General features: G+C 51.6%; 2 protein-coding genes across 3 annotated transcripts in view; both read left to right on the top strand.

Moving 5' to 3' along the window:
• Window positions 1-1,628: 1,628 nt before the first annotated feature.
• On the top strand, window positions 1,629-11,298 carry LOC149852632 (E3 ubiquitin-protein ligase TRIM7-like). The gene is made up of 7 exons (XM_090028331.1): window positions 1,629-1,763; window positions 2,127-2,224; window positions 7,034-7,264; window positions 7,475-7,497; window positions 8,208-8,323; window positions 8,556-8,615; window positions 9,126-11,298. Exons 1-7 carry the CDS (start codon window positions 1,673-1,675, stop codon window positions 9,638-9,640), a joined length of 1,134 nt encoding a protein of 377 aa, XP_089884457.1. The 5' UTR covers window positions 1,629-1,672; the 3' UTR covers window positions 9,641-11,298.
• A 1,128-nt stretch (window positions 11,299-12,426) lies between these two features.
• Window positions 12,427-27,530, top strand: part of LOC149852631 (butyrophilin subfamily 1 member A1-like) — a 32,126-nt gene continuing 17,022 nt past the window's right edge. The window contains exon 1 of one of the 2 annotated variants that reach the window (XM_090028307.1): window positions 12,427-14,480. The gene's annotated coding sequence lies outside the window, so the exon portion shown is untranslated. Of the gene's footprint in view, window positions 14,481-25,260; window positions 25,423-27,530 lie in introns of those variants that run through there. The other variant, XM_090028305.1, reaches the window with a different exon arrangement.

The following is a 27,530-nucleotide window of genomic DNA, read 5'->3' as shown; positions in this document are numbered from 1 at the left end:
TCTATTTCTAGTATTAGTAATGAGGATTGATATTGTCTATACCTTAGTTAGTAGCTTTATATTAGTTTATATAGTTTGTAGGTTAATTTATATAGTCCATTGCTTTATCTTAGTTGTAGTAGAAATTAGTTTTTAAGAAATTATTAAAAGCCCCTATTGATAAGATACCCCATAATGTATAAGGGTAGTGTGAGGAAAAAACAAGAATGGAGAGAAGACCAGGATCCCGCCTGGTGCGGGTAGTGGCTTGCTAGGGCTTCTCCTTCATTTCTCTTGCTCTTGCTCTTGGTTGCACGCTGGTTCTGTCTCTCACCTGCGGCTTTCCGATGCAGGACACTGTCTGGGTCTGTGCATGATCTCCCATCTCGTGTGCTTGGGGCTCCTCGCAACCTCTTGCTGTTTTTGAGTCTCATCTGACTGTCTTCTAGCGTGTTGCTGTCTTCCTTTCTCCTGCTACTTCTCCCTGTGTTTAGTGTAGGCCTCTGTGCTCCTGGTCTGTAGTTTGGGCGCTTGAAAAGGAATCACTGTCTGATCTCATTCTGGGCATCTGCCAACCTGCAACAGTGAGCGGCCTGTCTCGCAGGGGCGTGAGGAGAAATTTACTGCCCTGAGTACATGTGTTGTTGAGGGTTGGAGAGGGCAACACTTGCAAAGGTTGGTGCCTTCTGGCCCTGCTCTAGACATCCGAATGCTGGTTCATTCCTATCCTCATCCTCACCTTCTCCCTTCAGTTCCTGCTGCTGAAGATATCAGTAGCTTTAGGCCCTACAATATTACCTCTCAAAGCACCTGGTCACAGAACGAGCAGAGATTTCCCATGGGGAGCAGGGACTATAATAGTCTTTGGCAGGACCCAGGACTTCAGGACCCTGGGGTTCCCCATGAAATAGGGAAAGTGCCCCTACTGCATCCCCACAAACTGCAAAAGAGTGGGTTATCTCCACCGGGGGAGACTGGGCTCCAGAGTCCCCTCTGCCAATCCTCTCTTCCCTTCCTCCAGTTCCCAGAGCTCCAGGTCCCGGACAGCCGGCACAACAAGCCCTTCCCGCTCGCGCCTCCTGGAAGCCTGAGGACCGCTCCCACCAGGTCCAGGAACAGCACCCCCTCTCCCCCCGCAAAGCTGGACAAGGGCAATGGGCAGAGGTTTGGCACCCAGCAGCAGCAACCAGGTGAATGTGGCATGGCCTGAGCATTTCCAACCACGTGCCTATGGTCTGCTGGTAGAGATGGGGTAACTGAGACACAGGCTGCACGAGGGACATCCTGATGGCTGCAAAGAGTCTGGTAGACCATAGAGGCTGGAAGCACTGTGCATTGGACACTAGTCCCATGTGCTCTTGGTTGTATGCCTAGGAGCTAATGGTGCACCACACCACTTGTTGCTCCAGGAAAGGCTGTGTTCAGACTGGGTGGGTAGGATCCCACCTGAGTAACCCTGCACAGAGCCTGAGCTGCCTGCCAGGGCCCTGTGAGTCCTTGGGCCACTGGGGACAGTGTGGAGCACAACACAGCCTCCTGTCCCCTTGGGATGCCACCGAGTGTGCAGAAGGCACTCCAGCCCAGGGCCTTTTCAAGGTGCTTAAGGGACTCTCTCTGTTTCTTGGCAGGATGTCAATAGTCTCAATGAGTGCTTAAACATCCAAAGCTGCCGGGGATTCCTGCCAATCAAGAAATGGGACCAGCGGAGCCAGCAACTGGCAGAAATGGAAAACGTCCTTGGCCAGCTGCATGGGCTGAAGAAGCTGGGGGTGCTGCGGAGAAAGGTGAAGTCCTGGGGCATGGCCCTGTCCTTTTGAATGGTAGATGTGTCTGCTAAGAGCTGGCTTAAGGGGCTATTCCCCCGTGGGTGCTGGATGTATACAAACACATACACTGTGCCCAAATGGAAGTTTCTTGTGGGAAACTCACACATGTCCCTGTGTACCAGAGAAGGGTCTCTGTGTGCATATTTTGCACCCCTGGGCACATTCATCGATCGACAGGTACATAAGTGTGTTTCACGTGTCCCTGCATTGGGGTGAGGCGGGATGGCTGGCATGCCTGTGGGGATGTGTCCTGTGAGGTCGCTTGCTGCTGTCTGCGCTGACTCCTGCTTTGTCCCCTTCTGTGTCTCATTGAACCTCCAGCTGTGGATGGAAAAGGAGCAGCAAGTCGAGCAGTATTTCCAGGAGCGGGAATGGGCAAAAGAGAAGGAGCGACTTCAGAGACAGAGACTGAGGCTCAGGTAAGAGGAGGAGGAAGGTGAAGGGCTTGATCATAGGCCCATGTGGGAGTTCCCTGGGCATTAATGTCTGCCCACATGGAGCCAGGGAGGGTGTCAGTGGAGGTGGCCCTGACAGCAGGGAGCTGAGCCACTTTGGGCCTTGAGTCCTCTTCTGCCAAGGACCCTCCCACACTCACCCCCTCTACGGCCTCTGATGCCACCTCCTTCCTCCCAGTCGTCCCTCTCACAGATCCCCTGGAGTCCCCAATACCCCGCACCCCAGGGAGGGTCTTGTCTGGGACTGAGGGTCTGCTTGGAGCCCAAGAGGATGAGCTGTTTGGACCCAGCAAGGTGTGGGTGACAAAGCCGTGCAGGGCAGGGAGGAGGCTCTGTACCATTGCACAGGGAGACCAGAGCCGTCCCTCATGGCTGGAGAGGTGACGAACAGCTGTGGGATGGGGCAGTATCCGCAGCACTGGCAGGAAGGGATGGCTGAAGGCAGGCAGTGACCTGCTCATCCCAGACTGCCACAGATAGCAGCCAGCATGACCACAACGGTGACAATACGGGAGTTTTGTGCACCCGCAATCTGGGCAACTCCGCATTGTCCTAACATTTCACTTCTTCTTTCCTTATCCTGCAGGGACACTAGTCAGAGGGACCCGCAGTCCTGGCCCGGACCTTCCCGATTTCCAAAATCAAGATTCCCTCCCTTTTAGTTTCGCTCTGTAGCTTAATAAATAATTAGAAATTCAGTCAGGCTCAGGATGTCCTTGCTGACCACGGTTGGTACCACATGGCAAAGAGGAAACAAGGGTGGAAAATAATGGCTTTGCCATCATATGTGATGTTGTGGGGCAGGGGGAAAGGAGAAGATACTGCAGCCTGTGGGGGTCCCAACACACCGTTGAGAAAAGGTTGATTCAAACCTGTTTGTGTTCAGTGATAAAAACAGTATGGTCACAATAGAAGAATACAGCAGTTATTGCAGGGTTTTTTACCTAGAAGACACTCAGAAAGGCTCTCTTTGGTGGGGATGGCCTACTTCAGAGATCAGTAAGTCTCTGGTACGTACCAGGGCATGGCGTGTGAGGCCATTTTACTCAGCACAAGAAGGAGGGGTGAGTGGTGCACTGCCACCCCTCTGGCTTTACTTGGGATGTGGAATGAGCTGTCTGCGCTCATCAGAGGATCAGTGCAGACTCTTGCTGAAATCACTACTTTTGTGCTGCTCCAGAGCCCAGAGGGTGAGTGCAGCCACCATTCATCACTCTGTTTTCCCTTCGCCAAGATGTGTCATGCAGGAGGAAGCGAGAGGTGGGAAACGGTGGTGCTACCTTTGGCCCCCTCCCCTCACCAGGCACAGTCCCAAGGGGGGCCAGTCCAACAGAGATTGAAATCCAAGACAAGAGCCCAGCCTAGCCAAACTTGCTTCCGGTCCTTGCTTTGGCTCTCCTTCCTTGTCTTCTCTCCCCATGAGATCAGAGGCACTTTGCACCAGGATTTGGCTCCTCGTCCCGCTCCTATTCCTCTTGCTAGAGCAGGGCTTGGACACTGGCTCCCAGCTGCATCCCCCCCAGGGCAGCCAAGTACCATGCATGGCTCAAGGATGTTTGATTTCAAACCTTTGAGGAAGTTCCCCCTCACGTCGCCCTCTTTACTTAAACTCTGGAATTACCTACCTTGTGAGAGAAATGCTGAGCTTGGATTACACTCCAGAGAAGTTGCATCCCTGTGGGCTGGCTGTCTGGTGGACTCTGGGGCTGGGATCTGGGTATTTCACTGCCAAGCCCTGATTACAGTATGGGCAAGGCCAGCAGTGACCAGAAATGTCTTCCATGTGGGGCATGCCTGGAGGCCAACGTGGAATGGCTGCAATGAGGAAATGGGGTCTCAGTGTCATCCCTGGCTAATTCAAGATCAGCAACCATATGGGAAAAGTCCTGGCCTCCAAGCACTGGCATACTGACTCTCGTGATACAGTTTGTATTGAAACCCTGTCCAGAATCAGAGATAAACCTGACTGTGCTGGGCCAGCGCGGCAGGTCCCAGGGAGCACAACCCCTGGCACAACCTTCCCTGTGACGAGGGGATGGTCGTTAAAAGGGTCATTGATTAGGGTGGCCTAATTTAGTCATTTGACTTGGCCTCCCTCCTCCTCTGGCCCTTGAGCACACCAGGAGGGAGATTTTCCTTTGAGGCTATGGACAGAAGTTACTCAGAAGTGGGTTTAAGTAATCAGAAACTGGTTGAAGCCTGTAAGAGAAAGGGCTTATTTCCGGCCTCCCCTCTCCCACCAGGGGACCACAGCTGAGCTCTGCCTGGCTGGGGTGTAGCAGCCCCTCAGGCATTTGCCCCTCTCTGCACCCCGGTGTCAGGGACTGGGCACAGCCGCAGCTCAGCTCTGGGCCGGCACGTGCAACCTTTAACTCTGTGGCTTCTCCCCAGCTCCAGCTACTTTCCCCCCTCCCCCCTGTATGCGCTCATCATCGTGCTGGGCTGGCCGAGTGGATCGAAGGCAGCTGGAGCTGGAGCCAGAGCAGAAGCTGCTGGGCTGAAGCTCCCAATGGTGTGAGCAGGGTTGGGCGGTGGGGCAGGAGCAGGAGCTGCAGCTGGAGGTGAGGGGAACAGACGAGCCCTGCGGGCCCAGCCGGAGCGCAGCTTCCTCTCACCTCCAGCGTCTCTTCCCACTCCTGCCCCTGCTGCACCGCTCTGGGCAGTGAGGGGAGAGGTAGCTTTAGCCCAGTGGCTTCTGCTCAGACCATGGAGATCTGGCTCAAGCTCCAGCTGCTTTCTACCCACTGCACCCGCAGGGGCTGCTCATCGGGTCGGGTGGACAGGGGAAGGGAGCTGGAGCCAGAGCTGCATGGTCTGGGCTGAAGCAACTCCCTGCCCCTCGCCACCCAGAGCAGCGCAGCAGGGGCAGGACTTGGAGGGTGAGGGGCTGCTGAGGCAAGGGGAAGCTGGGTGCTGGCTGGGCCCGGCAGGGCTTTTCTGCTTCCCCCCCTCCAGCTGCAGCTCCCGCTCCTGCCCCACGGCACAGCGCTGCTTGGAGCAGGGAGAGCTTCAGCCTAGCTGTTCTGGCTCCAGCTCCGGCTGAAGCTCTCCCCAGAAAGCAGCCGGAGCTGAAGGCAGAGCTCCCTGCGCTGGGCAGAAGCCACTGGGCTAAATCTTCCATCCATGCAGCTTTGCCCCCCAAACCTGCTCCCACCCCATCCCCACAGCTTAGCCCCTGACGGGGAAAGAGGCTTCAGCTCCTGGGACACCATGAGAGAGGCTGCTGTCCCCATTACAGTCCCTGCTCCCTTGCCGCTCCAGCGGCAGGATGGGGACATGGCCAGAGGCCCCCTTACGGGAGGGGGCCAGGAGCGGGGTTAATTCCCCCCTTGTCCAGCATCTGGCGGAGGGGGCAGGGAAGAAGCTTGTGCCACCGCTCGCCCAGCGCAGGGAGCAATTGGTCACAGTTGGGGCAGGCAGACCAGCCAGGCTAATCCGGGCACACCTCTGAATCACAGCCCTGCCCCTGCCAGGGCCTCAGAGCTGCTTGGTCCTGTGGCCTCTCTTGCTCTCCCTGTGGCACACATTTAGTTTCCTGAGAGGAAAAATCTTTGAGTCCATCTAAAGCCATTGGGCTCAATTCTGGGCCAAAGGTAATGGCCAGGAACATACAGGAGGTCAGACTTGATGATCTCATGGTCCCTCTTTGCTCTGAGCGCCTTGAAATCTCCAAGCTTTTTCATGATGAAGCATCTACTTCTGAACCTCTAGGCTGTTACAGTCTGTCCAACTTCACCTCTTGTCTGACATCTCATCCAGAAATGGAAAGCTCTGTGGCCCACACGGGTGGGCACTTTGCTCCATGTTCGTGCAGTACCTAAACCTAGGCCATCCCAGGAGCCTGTAGGAGCCAGTGCAACATGTGCACTAAGCACAGGAAACAGCAAGTAGCCTTTCAGATATAAAACACCAGGGACAGGGCAGTTTGTAAAGTTCATAAAGAACAATTTACACATGCGCGCAGAGACACATGCACACACAGAGATGTGCATATGCAGAGCTGCACATGTAGAAATGCACACACACAAACTCACGTGCACGCATGCACACAAACACACAGATGCACAAGCACACAGATGCACACACTCACCAAGATGGGCATATGCAGAGATGCACACACACATGAACTCCCACACACACCCGCACACAGATATGTGCACACACACAGATGCATGCACACACAGACATGGACACACGCACATACAGATGTGCACACACACACACACACACACACTCAGACATGCACATAGAGACAGCCAGAGACAGAGACACAGAAATATGCACACCCAGTCACACATGGGAGGGGTAGCTACGAGGGACTAAGGTGAATTTGTGGGTGACTGTGACCCCCCCAGTGCCACCGCCTGCCTGACTTCTTATTACCATTGCAATGGAAGGAGTTGTTATTACCATTGCATCCTTACTGAACCTGAAAAAAGGGAAGTGGTTGATAATAAAAGAGAACCTGCAATAAGTTATGGATACTTAAAACAAAAACTTGAAGAATGATAGAATAGGAACAAAACTTAAAAGGGACAAGTGATAAGGTGGTTGTAAACCTAACAGAGAAGGAGATTAAAGTTCCTGAAATAAGAAAGTTTTCTCAGTGTGTATTTGACTGAATTCTGTAATATTAAACTCACTAAGAGACAGCCAGCCTGACAGGACAAAGATGTTACCTAAGGTTTCAGAGATGATGGTTTGAAAGGGAAAGAGGTATGTAATACCTGCTTTCTTAAGTCTGCAACCTGCCCTATTCCCTGCCTGCCACAGAAACAGATGGACGCTGAGAGGCGGAAGATTGCATCTGGATTTCAGAGACTGCATCAGTTCCTGGAGGAACAAGAGCAAGTCCTGCTGGCTCGACTGGGAGATTTGGAGAGGCAGATTGCCAGGAGGCATAAGGAGAACGCCACCAAACTTGCTGGAGAGATTTCACTTCTGACTGTCCTGATCACTGACACGGAGAGGATGTGCCAGCAGCCAGCGACTGAGTTGCTGCGGGTAAGATGCATTATAAACCCCTCGGGTCCCTGCCCCCATAAAGGACGGTTCCTGAAACGTGAGCCAGGGGAGCAAATGTATCCGAATTCTGGCAGCTGTACACGGCACTCGGACTGAAATAGCAAAGTGGGCCTCTTTCAGCGCAGGAGGGTTCGCCAGGAGTGTCGTGTGGGACTGACTCCCTCTCTCCTCTCTCTCTCTCCTTTCTAGGATGTGAGAATTACCTGGAGCAGGTCGGTGACTCCTCTTCACTCCCCCTGAATCTGCACTACCCTGGGAGGGGGCTGAGAGACAGTGTCAAACCTATATTTCCCATCTCCCATCAGGCTGGCACGTGCATCCAGATTACATGCACCCCAGATACGATTATCCTTTGTGGTACATCAACCAGGGACTGTCACCGCTTTATACAAGTCACTGGAAGTCTCTGTCTTAATAGAGAAAAAATGTTAATTATCACCTAAAGCAAGTGCATCCGCAGGGGGTCTGGCTGCCTTCAGAATCAGGGGCGAGAGCACGGACCTCTTATCTCTAGGTCACCGGTGACACTCCTGCCCACGCCAGTCGGGCGAAACTTCTTCCTCCCACCCCCACCAAGATGCCGTAAGTGAGGTGAGCTGTGCAGGTAGTGAAGCCTCAGCCCAGTGCCCGATGGAGCACTACCCTGGGGCAAAGCTCCCCAGGAATATGCTGGCTGTCAGGGGAGGAAGCCAAAATGAGATTGATCATGAAGGACTGACTTGACCTCCGCTCCCTCTTAGCCCTGGAGCTGGTCCTAACAGATCAGAGGCACTGGGGAGAAATGCAGCCTTTTTGAAGGAAGCTAGCGAGGGCATTGCTTCTGCTCTGAGGCAAGGATACCCGGAGGAACTAAATGCAGCCCACTTCGACTAGTGTCTGCCACTGGGGTGTCCCAGAAATAATCACAATGTTTTGTTTCCAGGTGTAACAAGCTGCATCCACAGAAGCCGACAGAGGCTTTTCTCGAACTGGAAAGAAAGCTCAGTGCTTTTTCTCATCACACCGTCGCCCTCAGGGAGACTTTGAGGAAATGTCAAGGTACTGATGAGCAGTGAGAAGTGTCGTTATAACCGGAGGAGGAGGCAGGCTCAGGCCAGTTTTTCACCTCTCCTCACTTGGAAGACCTGAATCTGTTTTTGTCCTGTTTGCACTTGCTGTTTTATCATCATTAACAACATAACTATGCTAATTAAACAGCGGGAATATCATCAGAAACATAACCTCGGGAAATCAGACTTCTTTTCCTCTCCTCCCCTCTCCCCCCACACAGACACCCTGACACGGGAACTGGACAAAGACTGGGAAAAATCTCCAGGAACCGATGGGAAAAGTAAGTGTCTATGTTGCTAGTTTTCTTACATTAAGAAAAAGCATCAGGCATTACATTTAAGAAAGAAAAATGCACCTTCAGTAATATGCAGGTACAAAGAAGGAGTTTTTCACAGAAAAAGGGCTAAGGTCAGCCACACAATCCCAACTCCGGCTTTTGTGTCTGGCTCCCCAGCAGACAGAGAAAACCGTCACTGCGCAGTTCAAGATATCCTTGACTCTGTCCCTGATTTCTGACAGACATGTGCCTGCCTGTTGTTCTTCCATGCAGAGACGAGTATAGAGCAGTCCCTCCCTCGGCCTTCTCCCTTCCCCCCCACCTCGCTCCCCGTCCGCTTCCAGCTCCTCTTCCCGGTTTCTTGGGCCGGTTGCTTCTCTGCTTCAGAGCTGCCCACCGCATCCTCGCTTTGGGGCTGGTGCCCTATTTGATGCCCCCATCTTCTCCCTTCTTTCTGGGCCGCGCAACAAGCTGCTTCACCCCGTGACACTAACTCTCTGTTTGTCTTTGAAGCCAACGTGACCCTGGATCCAGACACCGCCAATCCGTGGCTCCTCTTGTCGGTGGACCAGAAATGTGTGAGCTGGGTGGCCACGCGGCAGGATCTGCCCGTCAGGCACCAGAGGTTTTCCTCGTCTCACTGTGTGCTGGGCTGTCAAGGCTTCACCTCGGGGAGACACTTCTGGGAGGTGGAGCCAGGGCTTGCTGGGGCCTGGGCTGTGGGGGTCTCCAGAGCCTCTGTGGGCAGGAAGGGGTGGGTTAATTTTTGCCCTGAGGAGGGGATCTGGGCTGTGGGGCTCAGCGGGGCTCAGTACAGGGCTTTCACCTCCCCTGTAGCTCCCCTGTCTCTGAACCACGTCCCCAAGAGGATCCGGATCTCGGTGGACTATGAGAGGGGCCTGGTGGCATTTTCCAGCGCTGACAACAAAGACCCAGTCTTCACTTTCCCAGAAGCTTCTTTCAGTGGGGAGAAAATCTTCCCTTTTTTCTGGGTGGGGAGAGGATCCCGCCTCAGGTTGTGTCCCTGAGGCCCAGGGGAATAAGCCTAAGGAAGTTTCTAAAATGGGATTTGCCTAATTGTATTTTGTTTGGGTGGGTTTCAGATTGGTGGCTGTGGCGTTAGCTCCATACCGAGCACTTGTGAAAATTTGAAGCTGGTCTTTATTGCAGCAGAGGGCTGCCCTGTTCCCATATAGCACCTGGTCTAAACAGTGTGAAGGGTGTGTGAGCCCCTGTGTCGCTGTAGTGAGGAGTATGAGAGAAAAGCCCGTTGCCTGGCCTGAGGAAGGATCGAATCTCTCCCAAACCAGCCCAGTGAGGCTGAAGGACTGGAGCAATGAGAAAAGGGAAAGGAAGGTGATGGGCGGAGAGGAGGAACGTCAGAGTGATGCTAAAAATCCCTTTTGTACTAGTTTCCTCCCACCGTCCACCCTCAGTGATACAGTAAAAGCAAGCAGGGAACAGGGGTGGTAGGGATTGCCCACAGTAACGGGGACACTCACAGAAGATTGGAAAGGGAGTTCAAGTTCGTCCCAGTGAGTGGCACAGAAAACACGCCCCGTGCCCATCACATCAAAGACCTTCCCATGACAAATCTTATTTCAAAAGGAGCACAGGAACCAGTTGTTTTCTGTGCAGGGAGAAACCTTCTTATTCTGTGTCTTAGCATTGTTAGGTCTCCTCCTAGTGCTTTGTTGATTAGCATTATTCGTATATATGGCAGGTGGAGGTCCAGCCAAGTTAGGCCAGATGTGCCTTGTGGTTTATGGCTGTGTCTAAAGGACAACTCTGCCCTAGGGAACTCATGGTCTATTAGAAACATCCCCAAATGTTTGGGATTACATATTTATTGCTATCCTTTGCTTTGCAGTTCCTGAACCTTTCCCTCTTTGCACTGTTGTCCATGAATTGTCCTCCGTGGTCTGTTACAATAGCTTTTCCTGTTTATCAGCAGCAGCTCAAACATTTCACTGGTTCTGCAATAAATATGGGCACCTGTTATTCACTTTTGTGTTTCCAGAGTCTTTCCCAGAGCTGCTCCGGTAAAACACGGATACATTAGTCAGGTGTCGTTCACAGGCCAGACTCCTCTGAGGAGTCATTTGCAGAGGAAGAAAACAAGGGTGAATGCATCACCCCTTGTGGTGACAAGGCTTATTAACTACCACTGATATTTTTACTTGCAAGATTCAATTCACCTCCAGCTCCCTGAATAAAATGAGGCAGTGTTGCCCAAACTGTGACTATGGACCAGCAAGGCTATGGTAAGAGGCCTGTGGATTGGTGAACCCCTTTCCCATTTTATTCAAGTTTTGATGATAAAGGGGCCTGGCAGTTAGTCCACAAGAAATGTTCAGGGCTTCCACAGGTCCACTGGCCTCCAAAATTTGGGAACCACTGGGATAAGCTGTATTGACTAATGGAGTTTTTGAAAGTGTCTATCCTACATCTGAAGCAGGCTGTCACAGTGGTATGTGGGATTTTTGCACACCCACTAACCAACAGAGCACCTCTGGGCATAGGTGACGCATGCAGGGTGGGGAATGGGGGCACATGCCCCTCCTTGAAATTGGTCGCCACCAATGTCCACATCACCAGCCCTTGCTTCCATGTTCCACATCCAGAAATAAAGCAGTGAAGCCACTTTGGGGGTACAGAAGCACACGAGAAACAAATATGAAGCATTATAGCAGGGAGGTGGGGGAAACAGGGAATGTGGCATCACTTTGTCATTTATAGGTTGGGGGCATTCAGGCAGCAGACAGGGTGCATTCAACATCATGTGGGAACAGTATTGATGTACCTTGAATGTTCTTGTCTAACCAGCTCAACACAGCTCACCCTGCAGAAAGAGAGGATAAATTGCAGGGTACTATATTTAACCTTAAGCCAGGAGTTTTGAAACCACTGTATTGGGGCGTTTGGACATGCCATGGCATTTGAACCTCATTAATTTACTGCGCCTTAAAATTTTAACCCGTTATATTAGTGCATCACGTTAGCATTTACATACCATGGGCTTTCAAGTGACTTAAGTCATATGTGTAATTCCTGGCAGATTCCAGCAGAGGGACCCAAATACCAATCTATCTCGGATCACGGCCCCTGCCCCACCAGCACAGGAAAGCAAAATTCCTGACATTTGGTTAGGGCAGGGCTGGGGGGTAGGGCTGCGCAAAGCTTCAGGTGGTGATTCGATTCAGAGATTTGGCCCAATCCGGTGGACAAATCTTCAGCATTTAGGGTCATGTAGATTTGTTTCTTTAAAAATGGGACATTAGCAATATGAGTCAGATATATTTTTGATTTAACATTGTCTATTAAAGAAAATTTACTCCAAACAAGAGTGAGCCATTTCCTTGCTCAGAAATCCCATTCTGACCCTGGAAGCTGCATATCCAAGAAGCTCTGTCTCTCTGCTTCCTTTCAGAGTCACATATACAACTCCCTCTCCAGGTTTCTCCTGGTTTCCTGCTTCCATGTATATGAGTGTACACACACACCTGGCACCAGTCTTATAACGACTGAATTTTCAATCAGAGTAACCCCTGTTAGATTTAGTCAACATTACAAAATTCTGTGTCAGAGCTGTGCTGCTTAGGGCTATAAAAATGACACTAGGTCGCTGATGTAGATTTGCTGACAAACTCATGGTGTGGTTACAACTCTTGCAGCTTCTGCCAGTAGAGCTTCTGTCATCTCTGAAAGCTGCTGTAAATCAGAGACATCCATACCAGAAGGACCAGCATTTGTAAAACCGCCATTACCATTACTGCAGCCATCACTGTTTACAAACGGGTCCTGGTACAAAAAAGGTTGAGAACCACTGATTTAGGTGACCTTCAAAGAGAACTTGGTGAGTATTTCTCTGTCCCTAATACAGATCCTTCCACAGTCTTAAATCTCTTTCTCTCTGGGTGTCTCTACACGTGGAAATAAGTGCAACTAAATTTCAGGTGCATTAAGCTAATCTGCATTAAGCAATTTTTGGCAGGTGTCTACATGTGAAATTTGACACAAAAGATGGCACAAAAGTTAGTCCCAAGTGTCTAGTAGCAGGGCAGACCCAGCACTAAACTTAGAACCAGATCGTGTCTACACATGTGTTAATGCACATTAACTAATCAGTCAAGTCTAAATTTGATACATGCATTTTGGATAATCAGCACTGGCGATGCGTAGGGAGTGCACACAGGTGCATGTGCACCCCCCAGGATTAGTGGTGCTCCCCCTGAGATTGGCTGCCACTGGTCTCCACTCACCCCCCGCCAGCGACACCACTGCTACCACCAATGCCTGCAGGTGGTCTCCGTGTCCCCCAGGCCTTGAGAGGCATGAGGCATTCATGATATTCAGTATGATATTCTCTGCAGTTTCTCCGATTCCTCTCTCAGTCCCCAGATCCCCATCCTACAGTCAAAATGTACAAAGTACGTGAGCTATTGAAATGAGAATATGGACACAGAACTGCAAGGCCAAGCAGGAGAAACAAGAAAGCCCTGGGTGCAGAAAAACAATCCTCATTATTTTGTTCTGGGCTCATATAATTGTTCTGGGTTTGAATGAGACAAGAGTTGCTTAAATGTAAACATGTACTCATTCATGGACAGCCCAATGCCGTGACCGTTCCAAAGACTTTACTTAGAGTACACAGGTATTATGTTTTTGATGGGATTCAGGAAGCATGAGCCTCCATTGAAATACTTCAAGAGAGAACTTTCCCTAATGCCACATTTCTTTTGTCATTTTATATTCATCTTTTATGTCTCAGCTTGACTCTTATCTAACAGCAGATCTGGGCTAGCCTGCAACCTTTGGACCCACTGCAATTTAAAAAAGCAATCAACACTATACACTCCTGTTATTACTTCAAAGATTATTCATTCCTCAGTCAATAACTGACATAAGGCTCCTGTGCTACAGCTTGGGTCAGCTCTGTAAAGCTCAGTTAGGCTCCTGACCCGCAGCCCTTACATGTGTCTGACCCTGAGTGAGTGGTCAACCAGCACCTAAAGATTGGACATCACTTTTATGGATGAGGTCTGTATGGATTTAATGACATGAAAGGGCAGTGTCCCAACTAATCCTTCCACATGCTGCCCCATTGGTGTCCAGCATCACTCTGGTCTTTCCTGCCTTCTCTGGAGCCAGGTGCTTCTCACCCAAGAATCCTGTTGGAGCTGTATTTGCTAAGATGAGTTCTCACCCCTATTTCTCTTTCAGAGTGGAGAAGAGATGTGATCTGTCCAGGCAATGAAAGCTCATATTGAATCAGTGGTCAATGCTCTCTTTCCCTGTGACTTCTGTTCCCTTTTGCCTTTCCAGTCAAATTCTTAGGTTCACTAACAGTTTGTGGCAGGAAGTGCTTTTTACTGAGGTCAATGGACTCAAAATCTCCTATGGCCACAATTTCTTGGAGGAGCCTAAAACTCTCCACAACACACATATAACGCTCTGTTTCCCCTTGTGAGTGCATATGGATGGTTTTAATCAGAGAAGTGCCAAAAATGTCCCTTTGCCATAGGTAGCAAGTCTTTTTCCCTGGCAGCCTGGACAGGTAGGTGCACATGTGTAATCTGAGCACGTGCAGCAGGTTGTGTATTGGCCAGGAAGGTGCTGTTCCTTTCACTTTTCAGTGTGAAAAATGCTGTAAGAAGAAAACACACATATTCAGTTTGAAACAGCAAGAATCATTTAAGAACTGGACAGAAAAGGCTACCATTAAACCTTATGGCTATTTTACTGCTGGACTTAGACATGGACTTAGACATTTGACATTCTGAAGAACTATTTCAACTTTCTTGACAAGACCGAAGATATCCTTGGAGGGCAGAACACAGCATAAAATGTCTCAGCGGGATCACTCAGGTAGGTGAACTTTGGTTTCAGCATTTATATGACCTTTTATGCCTTTGAATGAACCCCATTTTATAGGTAAGTTAAAAATAAAAAGACTAGATGATTCTTTGACAATTTGTTTTATTATTTATTCAAATAATATTAATTGTACATGCAAAATGAATTACATTCAAAATAATTTGAACATAGATGTCATAGCAATGACCTTCAAAACTCCAAAACCTCAAAACAGAACAACCCCCTGCCCTCCCGAAACAGCCAAACTAAATGGAAAGAAAATAAACAAATGGACCGGATGTAAGTTATACAATGTTTTGCAAAAAATGCAGTAGAGGAAAGAAAAGACTGTTCCAATCTCAACTGACATCACGTTCCATTTTTATTCTTTCCTTTTCATCTTTTCTCTCTCCAGTTTTCATATTCTGATTGTGGAGTTAAGTATTTTAATATTTTTCTTTAAGGCCAGGAGGAGAATGGATCAAATTAGAAAACTGTCTTTTACTGATTCTTAAATCAGTGGGAATTAGGCACATATTTGAATATTAATCAGTAGGGAAATACATATATGCTGAATAAGGATCAATATTTCCAAAGAGGTTACCATTTTGAATTGACTTAACTAATGTCCATGAAGATGTGGAGGGTGGTTAGCAGGGATGAGTATGATGTAACTTCAGGGAAGATTTGCTGAACTAATGGCAGGATAAATCATGTTACAAGTGTGATTTAGAGTGGTCTCCACTCTTTTTAAAAAAAAGACATAAGATTTTGTTGGAGTATCTCAGGACAGAGTAAAAAAAAAATCCCCCGTCATAAGGGCTATTCAGCAAAATGGACTTTTAATATATTTTACAGACTTTTTTCAATTGTTTTGGAAAGCAATTCACAACATATTTTTGTGTTGTCACAAATTAAATGGCAGTTAAAAAACACAAAAAAGTTTTTTCTATATTTCCTTGTTTCTCTTTTCACCTTTAAGAATCAACTAGCAAATTGTCCGGCATGAATGGTCGGGGGGTGGGCAGGGAGGAGGGTGGTTGTGTCAGTAAGCATTGTGATTTGGCTGCCGAGACAACCAGTCAGAGTGCTCATAAAGCATTAGGACTATGTTAGAAATATTATTAAAAATGCATAATGAATACAGTGTTGTTAGAACTACACAGCTGGCATCTAGTGCCTGGTGAGGTGGGGAGAAACTACCAAGAGCCCTTTGTATTAAGGTATCACTCCCTTCTTTGGCAAATTTACTATGTCTTTGTTACACTAAATCACACATACTCCCCTTGCTTTCTCATGCAGATAAGAGTAATTGCAATTTTTAATGATCGTGTCCTTGGGAGAGGAAGAGTTTGAACTTTTGACAACCTAAAGAGCTTTCTAAGCATGCGTAATTAGCTAATGCATATATGCCTATCCGCCCCACATACTTAAGTAGTTAATTATAATACACATGCGACGGATGACGTGACGTCATTTCATGTATGTTTGTATGAACCGGAAATGAGTTGTAAGAGTTCCTGCTTCTGCACACGTGCCCAGGAGAGAGGGGATAAAACCCAGCTGAGAGTTTCCCTCGGGGGCAGAGTGGTCTTTTGTCTCCACTCTGACCCTATTTGCAAATATATCCTTTGTGTTACTAAAAATGTGTGCCTAAGGAATTATTATTCGTGAGCCTCCAAAGAAACAAACTGCGATTTCTGCAACAACTGGACAGCCAGACAAAGGCTTTGATTATATTAGAACTGAGGGGAAACAAAGATTCCCGGCAATGCGTATTTCTTACTTCAAGAGTAAAGCTAGAAAATATAATTCCGGTGTAAACGAAGGTCTAAGGCGGCAGAATTCAAAATGTATTTTTCACCCCATGATTTGTACGCAGGTCAGAGGAGCTCCGGGGCCCTGACTCCCGCTTTTGTGAAGCCTTGGCGTTAGGAGCCTGCAGGTCCCTGCGGGAGGCGTCCCTTCCCCAGCCCCTCGCACTGAGCCCGCAGCGGCCTGTGAGGGGCTCGGGCCTCCAGAGGGCAGGCAGCTCTGTGGGCTGCCCCTTCTGTGTGGGGGGCAGATGCAGACCTGCCCCTGGGTATTATACTGTCTTTGGCTAAAAGAAGGCAGCTCCCGCACAGCACAGGAAAAAGCTGCTCAAAATCCAAGAGGCTGATGCGGCGGTTGTTTCCCAGACTCACTTGAACACAAAACAACTCAGGCCCTGCGCTTCCCGCGCACCCACAGCGCGGTCCGCTCGGGGTCCTGTGGCCCCGCCCCCTTCCCAGCGTGCCCTGCAGTGCGCGCCACGCCGCGGCCGTGCGTGTCCCTCGCTGCCCTGCAGCGCTGCGCTGCCCCTCCCCCCATCCCCCTCCCCCTCGCAGCGCGCTCCGCACCGCGCCTCATGGCCCCCCCCCCCGGCCCGCAGCGCGCCCCCGCTGCGCCCCTCCCCCCCGCCGCCGCCGCGGGGGTTGCTGGGCGATGGCTGCGCTGCTACGTGCAAGCTCCCGCCACCTTCCCGGGAGGCGGCCTGGGCTGGAGCGGCGGGGGCCCATGGGGCAGGCACGGGGCAGCAGGGCCAGAGCGGGGGGAGAGGGGTGAGTGGGCTTAGACCCGGAGCGGAGATGGGAGGGGGCAGTGGGGAGAGTGAGGCAGACCCAGGACAGCAGGGGGAGGGGGTTGGCGCAGGGCCAGACCTGGAGCAGTGGGGGGGGAGGGATCAGGGCAGGGCCCATAGTGGGGGGGGTTGGGCGGGGCTGGACCTGGAGCAGTGGGGCAAAGGGGGAAGTGGGGCTGAAATGGGGCAGCAGGGGGGAGGGGGTATGCGTGCATCTGTGTGCATCTGTGTGTGTTTGCCTCTGTGTGTGCAGCGCATCTGTGTCTGCATGTGTGTGCATGCATCTGTTTGTGTCTGCTGTGCGTGCACATCTGTGCATGCGTGGGTGCACATCTGTGTGTGGATCTCTGGCTGTGTGTTCATCTGTGTGCATGCATTTGTGTGAGAATGTATGCATGTGTCTGTTTATGGCAGGGAAAGTGTGTTTGTGTGTCCATGTGCAGACACTGAGTAGAGCGTGTGTGCGCATGCGTGCGTTTGTGTTCATGGCAGCCAGAGTGAATGTCTGTGTGTCCATGTGCAGTGAGTGAGCAGAGTGTGTGCCCATCAGTGTGTGTCTGTGCATGTGTGTGTGCGTGCATGCATCTATGCTCATAGCAGGGAGAGTGTATTTGTCTCTGTGTGTCCATGTGCAGAGAGTGAGTAGAGTGTACGCTAGGGCTCTGCAAAACACCATCATTTCCTTTCAACATCCATTTCATCATTCAAAGGAACAGTGTTTCATTTTGTTATTCCATTTCAAAGCACTGTCTTGTTTCATTTCATCAAAATTGTTTCACTGTTTGGAATCATTTCTACCTTTCGCTCATAGGCTATAATAGGGAATCATGAAAATGCCTAAAATGTTGTCATTTGTTTCCTGATTAAGATGCAAATTACTGGGTGGTAGCCCCTTCTGAGGGCATGAAGCCTGCCAGGTTTCAAGGGGATGGGTGCAGAGGTTTCTTGGAAACTGCACCTCAAATTCTTGAAAGCAAAATTTGCTGGGAGCAGCAACCTTCTGTCATCTGGGCACAGATCCGGAGGCCCGTACCTCCGGGAGGGCTGCAGGCTGTGCTGGTCTCCTCCCGGGGGTGTGGGCTCCTGGATCTGTGCTGAAGACAGGAGGCTGCCCCTGGCACCTGGGAGCAGCACTGGGCGCAGCCTGCACCCAGCGCCAGGGAAGACAGATGCTGCCACTGGCCCCAGGCAGCAGCAGCAGCCTCCTGTTATCTGAATACAGATCCAGTGGCCTGTACCCCTGGGAGCGCTGTGGGGCTGTGCCAGACTCCTCCTGGGGGTGCGGGCCCTCGAATCTCTGCCAGATGACAGCAGGCTGCCACTGCCACCTGGGACCAGCGTTGGGCGCATCCTGCACCCAGCACCAGGCTCCACGGAGCTCAGCCCAGCGGCGGGAGGCAGAGCACAGTGCCGTGCTCCCTGGGGCTGGTGCAGCTGATCATAGCCCAGCCCGGTGGCAGAAGGCGGGTAGAGCTGGCGCTGCGCTTCGATCAGCTCCTCCAGCCCCATGGAGCGCAGCCCTGTGGTTCGCCCTGGCTGAGCTACCCGGGGCTGTGGAGCCACTCAGAGCACAGCCCTGGCTCTCCCCTGCCTCCCGCCACCAGGCTGCTTCAAAAATCAAAACGTTTCAAAACTTTGTCAATGTTTTGAGTCCCCTCATTTCATTTTGAAGCTGTTTCAATGCTTTTTGCTTTAAAAAACCCCGCTCTCCCCAAGACAAAGCGAAAGGTGTTTGTTGTGGGAGACTCCATCCTGCGGGGGACCGAGGGGGCAATCTGCCGCCCCGACCCAACCCCTTAGCCCAGGAAGTCTGCTGCTTCCCGGGGGCCCGCATCCGAGACATTGCGGAGAGGATCCCACAGCTCCTCCGGCCCACAGACCACTACCCCATGCTCCTTATTCACGTGGGCACCAATGACACGGCTCGGAGCACCCCCAGCCAGGTCATGATGCGCTACAGGGAGTTGGGAGCGGGGCTTAGGGATCTGGGAGCTCAGGTGGTGTTTTCGTCAATCATCCCAGTCTCGGGCTATGGCCTGAGGAGGGAGAGGAGGATCCACGCGGTGAACCAAAGACTGTGGCGCTGGTGTCATCGGGAAGGCTTCGGCTTCCATGACCACAGCCCGCTCTTTGGTGAGAGAGGCAGCAAGCTGCTGGGAAGAGATGGCCCCCACCTCTCTCCCCTGGGGAGGAGGCTCTTCTCAGCCAGGCTGGCTGACCTGCTCCACCAGGCTTTAAACTAAGCCCGCTGGGGGATGGGGGGACTAGTGCTACTGCTGGCCCGCTGAGCGGCCCTTGCAAAGCCAGCGGACCAAGGCACTTAAGGGAGCCCACCCCTGCCTCAGCCCTGGCACAATCTGTGGGCAAGGCAAGAGCCCCCAAGGGGACACTTGCCTGCCTGTACACTAATGCCAGGAGCCTGGGCAACAAGCAGGACGAGCTCGTCCTCCTGCTCAGTGCAAAGAAATACGATGTCATTGGCATAACAGAGACCTGGTGGGACTCCACCCATGACTGGACCATGGGTATAGAGGGCTATACCCTGTACAGGAGGGATCGTGTTGACAAAAGGGGCGGGGGTGTAGTTCTCTATGTGAAGGAAAGCTACATGTCCCTTCAAGCTGATGTTGGCGACCAGCATGGACAGCTAGAGACCCTCTGGGTAAAAATTCATGGGGAATACGGCACAGGGGACACAACGGTGGGAGTCTACTACAGACCTCCCACTCAAAGTCCTGAGCTTGACCAGGAGTTCACCCAGGAACTGACTGAGGCCGCTTGCTCCAGGACCTTGGTTGTCATGGGTGACTTCAATTACCCGGACATCTCGTGGGAAGATCACTCAGCAAAATCCGAGTGGTCACAAAGCTTTCTCTCGTGCGTGGATGACCTCTACCTGACTCAAGAAGTCTATGGGCCAACGAGAGGCAAAGCACTGCGCGACCTGGTACTGGCTATGGGGGACGACCTAATCGGTGACCTAGTGATCGATGGGAAGCTGGGTGACAGCGACCACGAGCTGATCACCTTCACCGTCCACCGTAAAGCTGGCAAGTCAGTCAGCAACACAGAAGTCCTCGACTTCAGAAAAGCCGGCTTTGACAAGCTCAAGAGGCTTGTCGGTCAGGCCCTCAGGGACCATGACCCCAGGGAGATGGGAGTTCAAGAAGAGTGGTTGCTTCTCAAGGAAGCGATCCTCAGTGCACAAGCTAAATCTATTCCAACACGGAGGAAAGGCAGCAAGAAGGCACAGCAGCCCTCCTGGCTCTCCAGGGACCTAGTGGACCTCCTGTGGCTAAAAAGGAAAGCCTACAAAGGATGGAGGACGGGATTCACCTCCAAGGAGGATTATTCTGCGCTGGTCCAGTCCTGCAGGGAGCAAACCAGGAAAGCCAAGGCTGCAACTGAACTCCAACTACCTTCAAGCATCAAGGACAACAAAAAGTCCTTTTTCAGATACATGGGGAGCCGGAGGAAAAGCAAGGGCAATGTTGGACCCCTGCTAAACCAGATGGGGCAACTGACATCTGACGCCCAGGAAAAAGCCAACCTATTAAATAGGTACTTTGCGTCAGTCTTTCATCAGTCCCATGGGATGCCTGCTATGGGACAGGGAGGTCCGGGTGAGGGGGATCCCCTACCCTCCATAAATGCTGACCTCGTGAAGGAACACCTTGACAAGCTGGATACCTTCAAGTCAGCTGGCCCTGACAGTCTGCACCCCAGGGTACTCAAGGAGCTGGCGAGCGTCATAGCCCAGCCCCTGGCATGGATCTTCAAGAGCTCCTGGTGCTCTGGTGTAGTGCCCGAAGACTGGAAGAAGGCCAATGTGGTGCTGATCTTCAAGAAAGGGAGGAGAGTGGATCCAGCTAACTACAGGCCCATTAGCCTGACTTCTATCCTGGGGAAGATCTTAGAAGTTTATTAAGGAGGCCATCCCTGATGGACTGGCCCAGGCTAACATCCTAAGGGATAGCCAGCATGGGTTTGTTGCGGGTAGGTCTTGTTTGACCAATCTCATTTCCTTCTATGACCAGGTGACCTATCACCTGGACAAGGGAGAAGAGATTGATGTCATATATCTTGACTTCAAAAAAGCTTTTGATCCATCATCCCATGATCACCTCTTGGCCAAACTGGCCAGTTGTGGCCTTGGCTCCACCATGATCCACTGGCTGGGAAATTGGCTCCGTGGTCGGACCCAGAGGGTTGTAATTGATGGCAGTCAGTCGTCATGGCGCCCTGTGACCAGTGGGTTCCCTCAAGGCTCTGTCCTTGGACCCATACTGTTCAACATCTTCATTAACGATGTGGACGTTGGAGTCAGGAGTGGACTGGCCAAGTTCACCGATGACACCAAACTTTGGGGCAAAGCATCCATGCCAGAAGATAGGCGGGTGATCCAGGCTGACCTGGACAAGCTCAGCGAATGGGCAGATGAGAACCTGATGGTGTTTAACACCAAAAAATGCAAGGTTCTCCACCTTGGGAGGAAAAACCTGCAGCACCCTTATAGGCTCGACAGTGCTATGTTGGTTAGCACTACAGGAGAAAGAGACTTGGGGGTCATCATTGACCACAAGATGAACATGAGCCTCCAATGCGATGCTGCAGCTAGTAAAGCGACCAAAACACTGGCTTGCATCCATAGATGCTTCTCAAGCAAATCCCAGGACATCATTCTCCCCTTGTACTCGGCCTTGATGAGGCCGCAGCTGGAGTACTGCGTCCAGTTTTGGGCTCCACAATTCAAAAAGGATGTGAAGAAGCTTGAGAGAGTCCAGAGGAGAGCCACGTGCATGATCAGAAAAACAGGTCAGGAAAACAGATCTTATGATGACAGGCTAAGAGCCGTGGGACTCTTTAGCCTGGAAAAGCGTAGGCTCAGGGGTGATCTGATGGCCACATACAAGTTTATCAGGGGTGACCACCAGGATCTGGGGGAACGTCTGTTCACCCGAGCGCCCCAAGGGATGACGAGGTCGAACGGTCACAAACTCCTGCACGACTGTTTCAGGCTGGACATAAGGAAGAATTTCTTTACTGTCCGAGCCCCCAAGGTCTGGAACAGTCTGCCAGCGGAGGTGGTTCAAGCACCTACATTGAACACCTTCAAGAGTAAATTGGATGCTTATCTTGCTGGGATCCTATGATCCCAGCTGACTTCCTGCCCTTTGGGCAGGGGGCTGGACTCGATGATCTCCCAAGGTCCCTTCCAGCCCCAATGTCTATGAAATCTATGAAATCTATTTTGATTTCACTGTTTCAAGCTCAAAATGCATGAAACCAGCTTCAGAACAAAACACACAGTGAAATTTCGCACAGCCCTAGTGTGCACCCGTCTGCATGTGTGTCTGCATGTGTCTGTGTCTGTGTCTGTGTGTTTCTGTGTGTGACTGTGTGTCTGTGTTCATGGCAGGGAGAGTGTGTTTGTGTCTGTGTGTCCTTGTGCAGAGTGTGTGAGAGTAGTGTGCATGCCTGTGTGCGTGTGGCTGTGTGTGTGTTACCAGATTTGCCTGTCACTTTGGGGCAGGCTCATTTATTGCAGGTATGTTTCTGGGGTCTCTGTAATTCTGTCAAAGTGCTGCTTGCGTTACATGTGTTTCTATATGGAGCTGTATCTCTGCCTTCTGCAAGTCCTCACCCCCCAATGGAGCAGGACTCAGGTTCAATGGGGCTGGGTTCCTTCAACCACTAAAGCAGTCAAACAAATGTATGCGTGTGCATACACACATACGCACGTGCACACACGCGCGCATGTGCACGCACACACACACACGGAGGGCATGCCTGAGCCTGGCTGGATTCTTCAGCGCTGAGAGGCTAATACCCTCATGTGCCTTAAACTCAGTTCATCAGGGCAACAATAAAATGTCCTCAGACACAAGCACAGGGGTTAACAGAGCCCAGCTGAGTCAGGCTGGATTATTCAGCATTGACAGGCTGACACCCCGTGTGCCTTGAACACAGCTCATCCCTTATTTCATCAGGACAATAATAAATGCAGTCAGACACAGGTACACACACACTACCAGTACGTCTGAGCAGGCCGAGTCCAATCAGCGCTTTCAGCTGATACCCTCATGCACCTCAAAACTCAGCACATCCCCAATCTCTTGTCATAATGGTCCTAGCAGGAACTCCCTTGATGAGCAGACTCCACGGTAGTTTTGGGCATTACAGGGATCTTTGGCTGAAGTCAGAGAAGTGTTGCTGCAGAGCAACTGGGGAGGTCAAGGAAAAGGAAGGGTAAATGAGGTTCAGAGAGAGAGTATAGCAACCATCTTGACCATACAAGTTATTTATTGCCAGGCAAATTAATTTATGATGATAAGAGTAGTAATAGCCATGCAAGAGAGAAGAAACAGTTACAATATTACATAGTTTCAATGAGGTATTTGAGGAAGTTTAGCTCCAGTTTGATTAGCAAAAGTCAGGTTTAGAAAGCTGTGCGTGGAGTAAGGAAGCAAAAGTCATGTTCGTGGAGTCAGAGAGAGGGAGAGAGAGTTGGGGTCCCACCACCCAGCGAAGCTTGAACCAGTCGAGGTTCCCAGGTGTGTGTTGGAGCTGGCAGACAGGCCGGGTCCTGAGCACGACCTGTGGAGGGATGCCAGGTAGAAACTGGTGCAGATTTGGATCCAAGCCCCAGGACAGAAAGGAGCTTGAGTAGGAGTTTGGTAGAGAAGGACCAATGGCCCAGGGGAGCACACTAGGTTTGTTTAGGGGTAAACGATGGCTCGTGTGCTGGATGATAGGAACTGATCACTCCTGGCTGTGGGTGGTGTTACTCTGAGGGAGCTCACAATACAGACAGGCACATTCAGGGTTTTGGGTACCAGTAAAGGCGTCATGACTATAATTGGTCTTAAAAATGCTCAGCTGGGTGTGTGTAGACGTGGGTTGATTTGCATTTGGAGCAAGGATCCCCCATCACGCCGTGCTCCCCTGGTCCCAGAATTCAGTGCGGTCCTCGCCTTGGAGCCTGTGGCCCAGCTCCCATGCAGGGAGGGGACCTCTAATTTTGTGTTTACCTGGGGTCCCAGGACACATTAACCCACCTGGTCAGGGAATGCGTCTGGACCTGGAGCCTGTAATTCTTGATGGGCAATTTGGTAGTATTATTATAATTGTGATTCTATAATGGAAAATAATGAAGCAAAATTACATTTAAATTCATACTTTTAAAAGAGACACTTATGTATATACCACTTATGGCCACATCCAGATGAGTGAGCACGTGCCTGTTGCGGCATCTCAAAGCAGTTGGAGAAGCTGTGAGTGGCCCGCTGGGAACAAAGCAATGTTCCCATACTGCAGATATGCAGTGCAGACTCTAAATTCGATACTGGGAAGTCCCAGTATCAAAAAATTGCACAGCAGAAAAAAATGGCCAGGGGCACACTCCTGGAGCCTGCCCTGAGGAAACCAGAGGCTGGGTCCCCCCCGGAGAAGTGCTCTAGCACGCAGCCAGAGCATCTCTCTGAGGCCTGTGTGAAGCGGCTAGTATTCGCTTCAGATTTGGATTCATCTGATTCAGGGGACAGTGATTCGATTCGATGATTTGAATCACTGTCCCGAATTGATTTGGCCAAATCTGATTTGGAGATTCAGCCACTGCTGAATTGCCTGAATCTCTGAATAAAACAGGCCCCAGCCCCTGCCCATTCTCCCAACCCCGTCAATGGCTGCCCTGCCCAGCTCCAGCATCCCAGCTCTTGAAAATAAAAGAAAACCACACTCACCAGCTCCTGCGAGGCAGGGGGGTGATCCCCACTGCCTCCTGCTGTCCCATGCAGTGTGAGGGTCTCTGCCATCAGCCCCCAGAAGTAGGTGGTGAGTGCAAGCTTTTTTGTTGAAAGAGCTGAGATGCTGGGGCCAGGTGGGGCAACCATTGACGGAGCTGGGAGAGCCGCAGTCAGGGGGCACTCGGAAGCTTGGGGAGCAGGCAAGGGATGGGGCCTGGTGGGAGTCCCCCCATGTTCCTCTCCCCGCCCTCTAGCCCCTCTCCCCTTTCCCCTACTCACTGCCACAGAGTCTTGGTCCAGGTCCCTCCAGCAGTGAGTGGGGACTGCCCAAATCTCAGAAGCTCTCCAAATCTTTTCTGAATCAATATGGAGAGCTTCGAATCAATTTGGACCTTTTTATTGGTCTCCTGATTTGATTTGGATTCAGAGAGTTGGCTGCCGAATCAGGCTGAATCTCCTCTGAATCGACTCAGCACCCAAAGCTTCACACAGCCCTAATCTCTACTGCTGCCCCAAGCCCCTGCTGCCCCAGCACGCTGCCTAAGCCTGCTGGGGGAAAAAGGAGCAGGACAGGGCTGCAGCAGATTGGACCCAGGCTCCGCCCCAGGTCAGCAGGGATGTGGGGGTAGGGGGGACTGTGTGGGTGGAGGGAACTGTGTGTGTGTATGGGTGGGGAGTGCTGTTGTGGTTGGGGGTGCTATGGGTGTGGGGGGGGCTGTGTGGGGGTGGAGGGACTGTGGGTGGTGGAGACTCCTCAGGAGGGGTGGATCCCATGCCCACCCTTCCACATGTTGCACAGTCCCCGCAAAGCACCAGCAGCAGCCATCAGTCTTCATGCCCCTGATGGCAGAGGCTCCTAGTGGTGTGGTGTCACCTCAAACCAATGGCTGCACATGGTGCTGGCGCAGCCTGGCCCACTTGCCCTTGGGCAGAATCAGGTCAGCTCCTGCTGTCGCACAGGGTGTGGCGGGCCAGGAGGGGCAGCTCCTGCCATGAGCCTCCCACCTCACTACACCCGTCCATCTTCCGGACTCCACGTGTCTCTCCAGGGGCACCTAAGCCCTGGCAGACCCGCTCTCGAGCCCCACCACAGAGTCCGGGGGGTAACGTGTGCTGCCACCTCCCTGAGAAGGGACTCTCTCCACCCTGTGTCCTCGGGGAAACACAGGCCTAATAGTCCTATGGGTACTCGACCCAGTACAGGCACTTGGGGCACTCCCCCAAGTCAGGGGCCAAAAAGGAAAGTCTCCCTTAGTCCGCAGACCTAAGGGGCCTCTTAGGCATAATTTAGACCCACCCCTCAATAAGTCTCCCACACCGGTCACAAAGGAGAACTTTATTGATTACGGGGTAGGGTGAAAATAGGGTACAAGATTGAGCAATATCCTAGGAATCCCATAGAGCAAAACAGTCTGGCTGAGGTAGCCTTTTGATCCTGCATCTGAGTTACTGCCAGCTAGATATCTATCAGATCTCGAGTAGCTTGCTCACAAGCATCATCCCGAGGCTGTTGGAGATCCCCTTTGGAGGCAGGCCAGTCCTAGCTCCTGAGCTATGGGGGAGAGAGCCAGTTTCAGATGGTCAAGCTCCTCCTTAAGTCTAAGTCCCCCGCATGGCTGCTGCTTCCTCCTCCAGGGCAGTCTTAACTTATATAGCCCCTGTGACCTCGTTTACCTGGTCCAGTGGAGGCCAGCACCTGTTGGCTGTCGGCCACCCAATTTGAAATACATCACTCGCTGCCTCGTTTACCTGGCCAGTGGAGGCCAGCACCTGTTGGCGGGCAGACTCTAGCCCACCAGGCAGAAGCCCCTCACCCAAGTAGGTGATCCCAGTCACATAGGCAGAGAGAGCAGGGTCCCCCCTTCCTTCAGGAATGTGTCCAGATCGAGTTACCTAAAGAGATAGGGTAAGGGTGTGTCTCCTCTGCTGGACCCATCCTAATCAAATTGTCACAGAGCAGAGATTTTGGAGTGAAACAAAGGTGGCTTCCTGCCACACAGGCTTTCTGGCACTGACAGCAGAAGATGGGAGCTTCTTGCATGGAACCAGCCCATCCTGATGGTGCAGAGGGCACATGGAGGCAGGACCCGGCCCTGCCTAAGAGCACACAGCTTTTGTCTGCAGTGCCAGAAACTATTCCTGACAGCAGGAACTGGCTCAGTTCTGCATGACGGCACGTGGGTTGGGAGCGGCAGCGCCATGTGCTGTTGCTGATCTGAAGTGGCACCATGCTACTGGGGATCTCTTCCAGGAGTGGGCATGAATATCCTGATGGCCACTGGTGCTGCTGCTGTAGGAGGCTGCATGCCATGCAGGGCGGCAGGTGTGGGACCCACTCTTGCTGAGCAGTCCACACACCCACAGTCTCCCCACCCTCACACCACCCCCCACAATACCCCCACAAGCTCCATACCATCCCAAACCCCTGCACAAACCCAACACTATACCCACAAACCTCACCCCCACAGATGCCCCCAATCTCTCCCACAAAACTCACACCTACTTCCCACACCTTTTCCCCGCCAAACCCCACACCCACCCACAAATCTCACACCCTGTGTTGCCACTGCCAGATAGGATGAGACAGGACCTGCTGAGAGGATCCAGGGCTGCAGGGGCAGCTGCTACACTGCAGTCATGCTCCATGCCAACACTGGTGCTGGGACATGTCACTCTGGTCTATGGAGGCTCCTGGTCCCAGGAACCACTTGCATG

Source organism: Crocodylus siamensis, chromosome 15 (genome assembly GCF_052110815.1).
Source record: "Crocodylus siamensis isolate JL-2025a chromosome 15, ASM5211081v1, whole genome shotgun sequence".
Lineage (NCBI taxonomy): Eukaryota > Metazoa > Chordata > Crocodylia > Crocodylidae > Crocodylus > Crocodylus siamensis.
This window is presented reverse-complemented; position numbering and strand designations above follow the sequence as displayed.

Coding starts and splice junctions, on each gene's coding strand:
- LOC149852632 (XM_090028331.1), top strand. CDS start 1,673: ATGGGACCAGCGGAGCCAGCAACTGGCAGAAATGGAAAACGTCCTTGG. Junction 1,764..2,126: donor TGGGGGTGCTGCGGAGAAAG/GTGAAGTCCTGG, acceptor TTGAACCTCCAG/CTGTGGATGGAAAAGGAGCA. Junction 8,616..9,125: donor TCCAGGAACCGATGGGAAAA/GTAAGTGTCTAT, acceptor TTGTCTTTGAAG/CCAACGTGACCCTGGATCCA.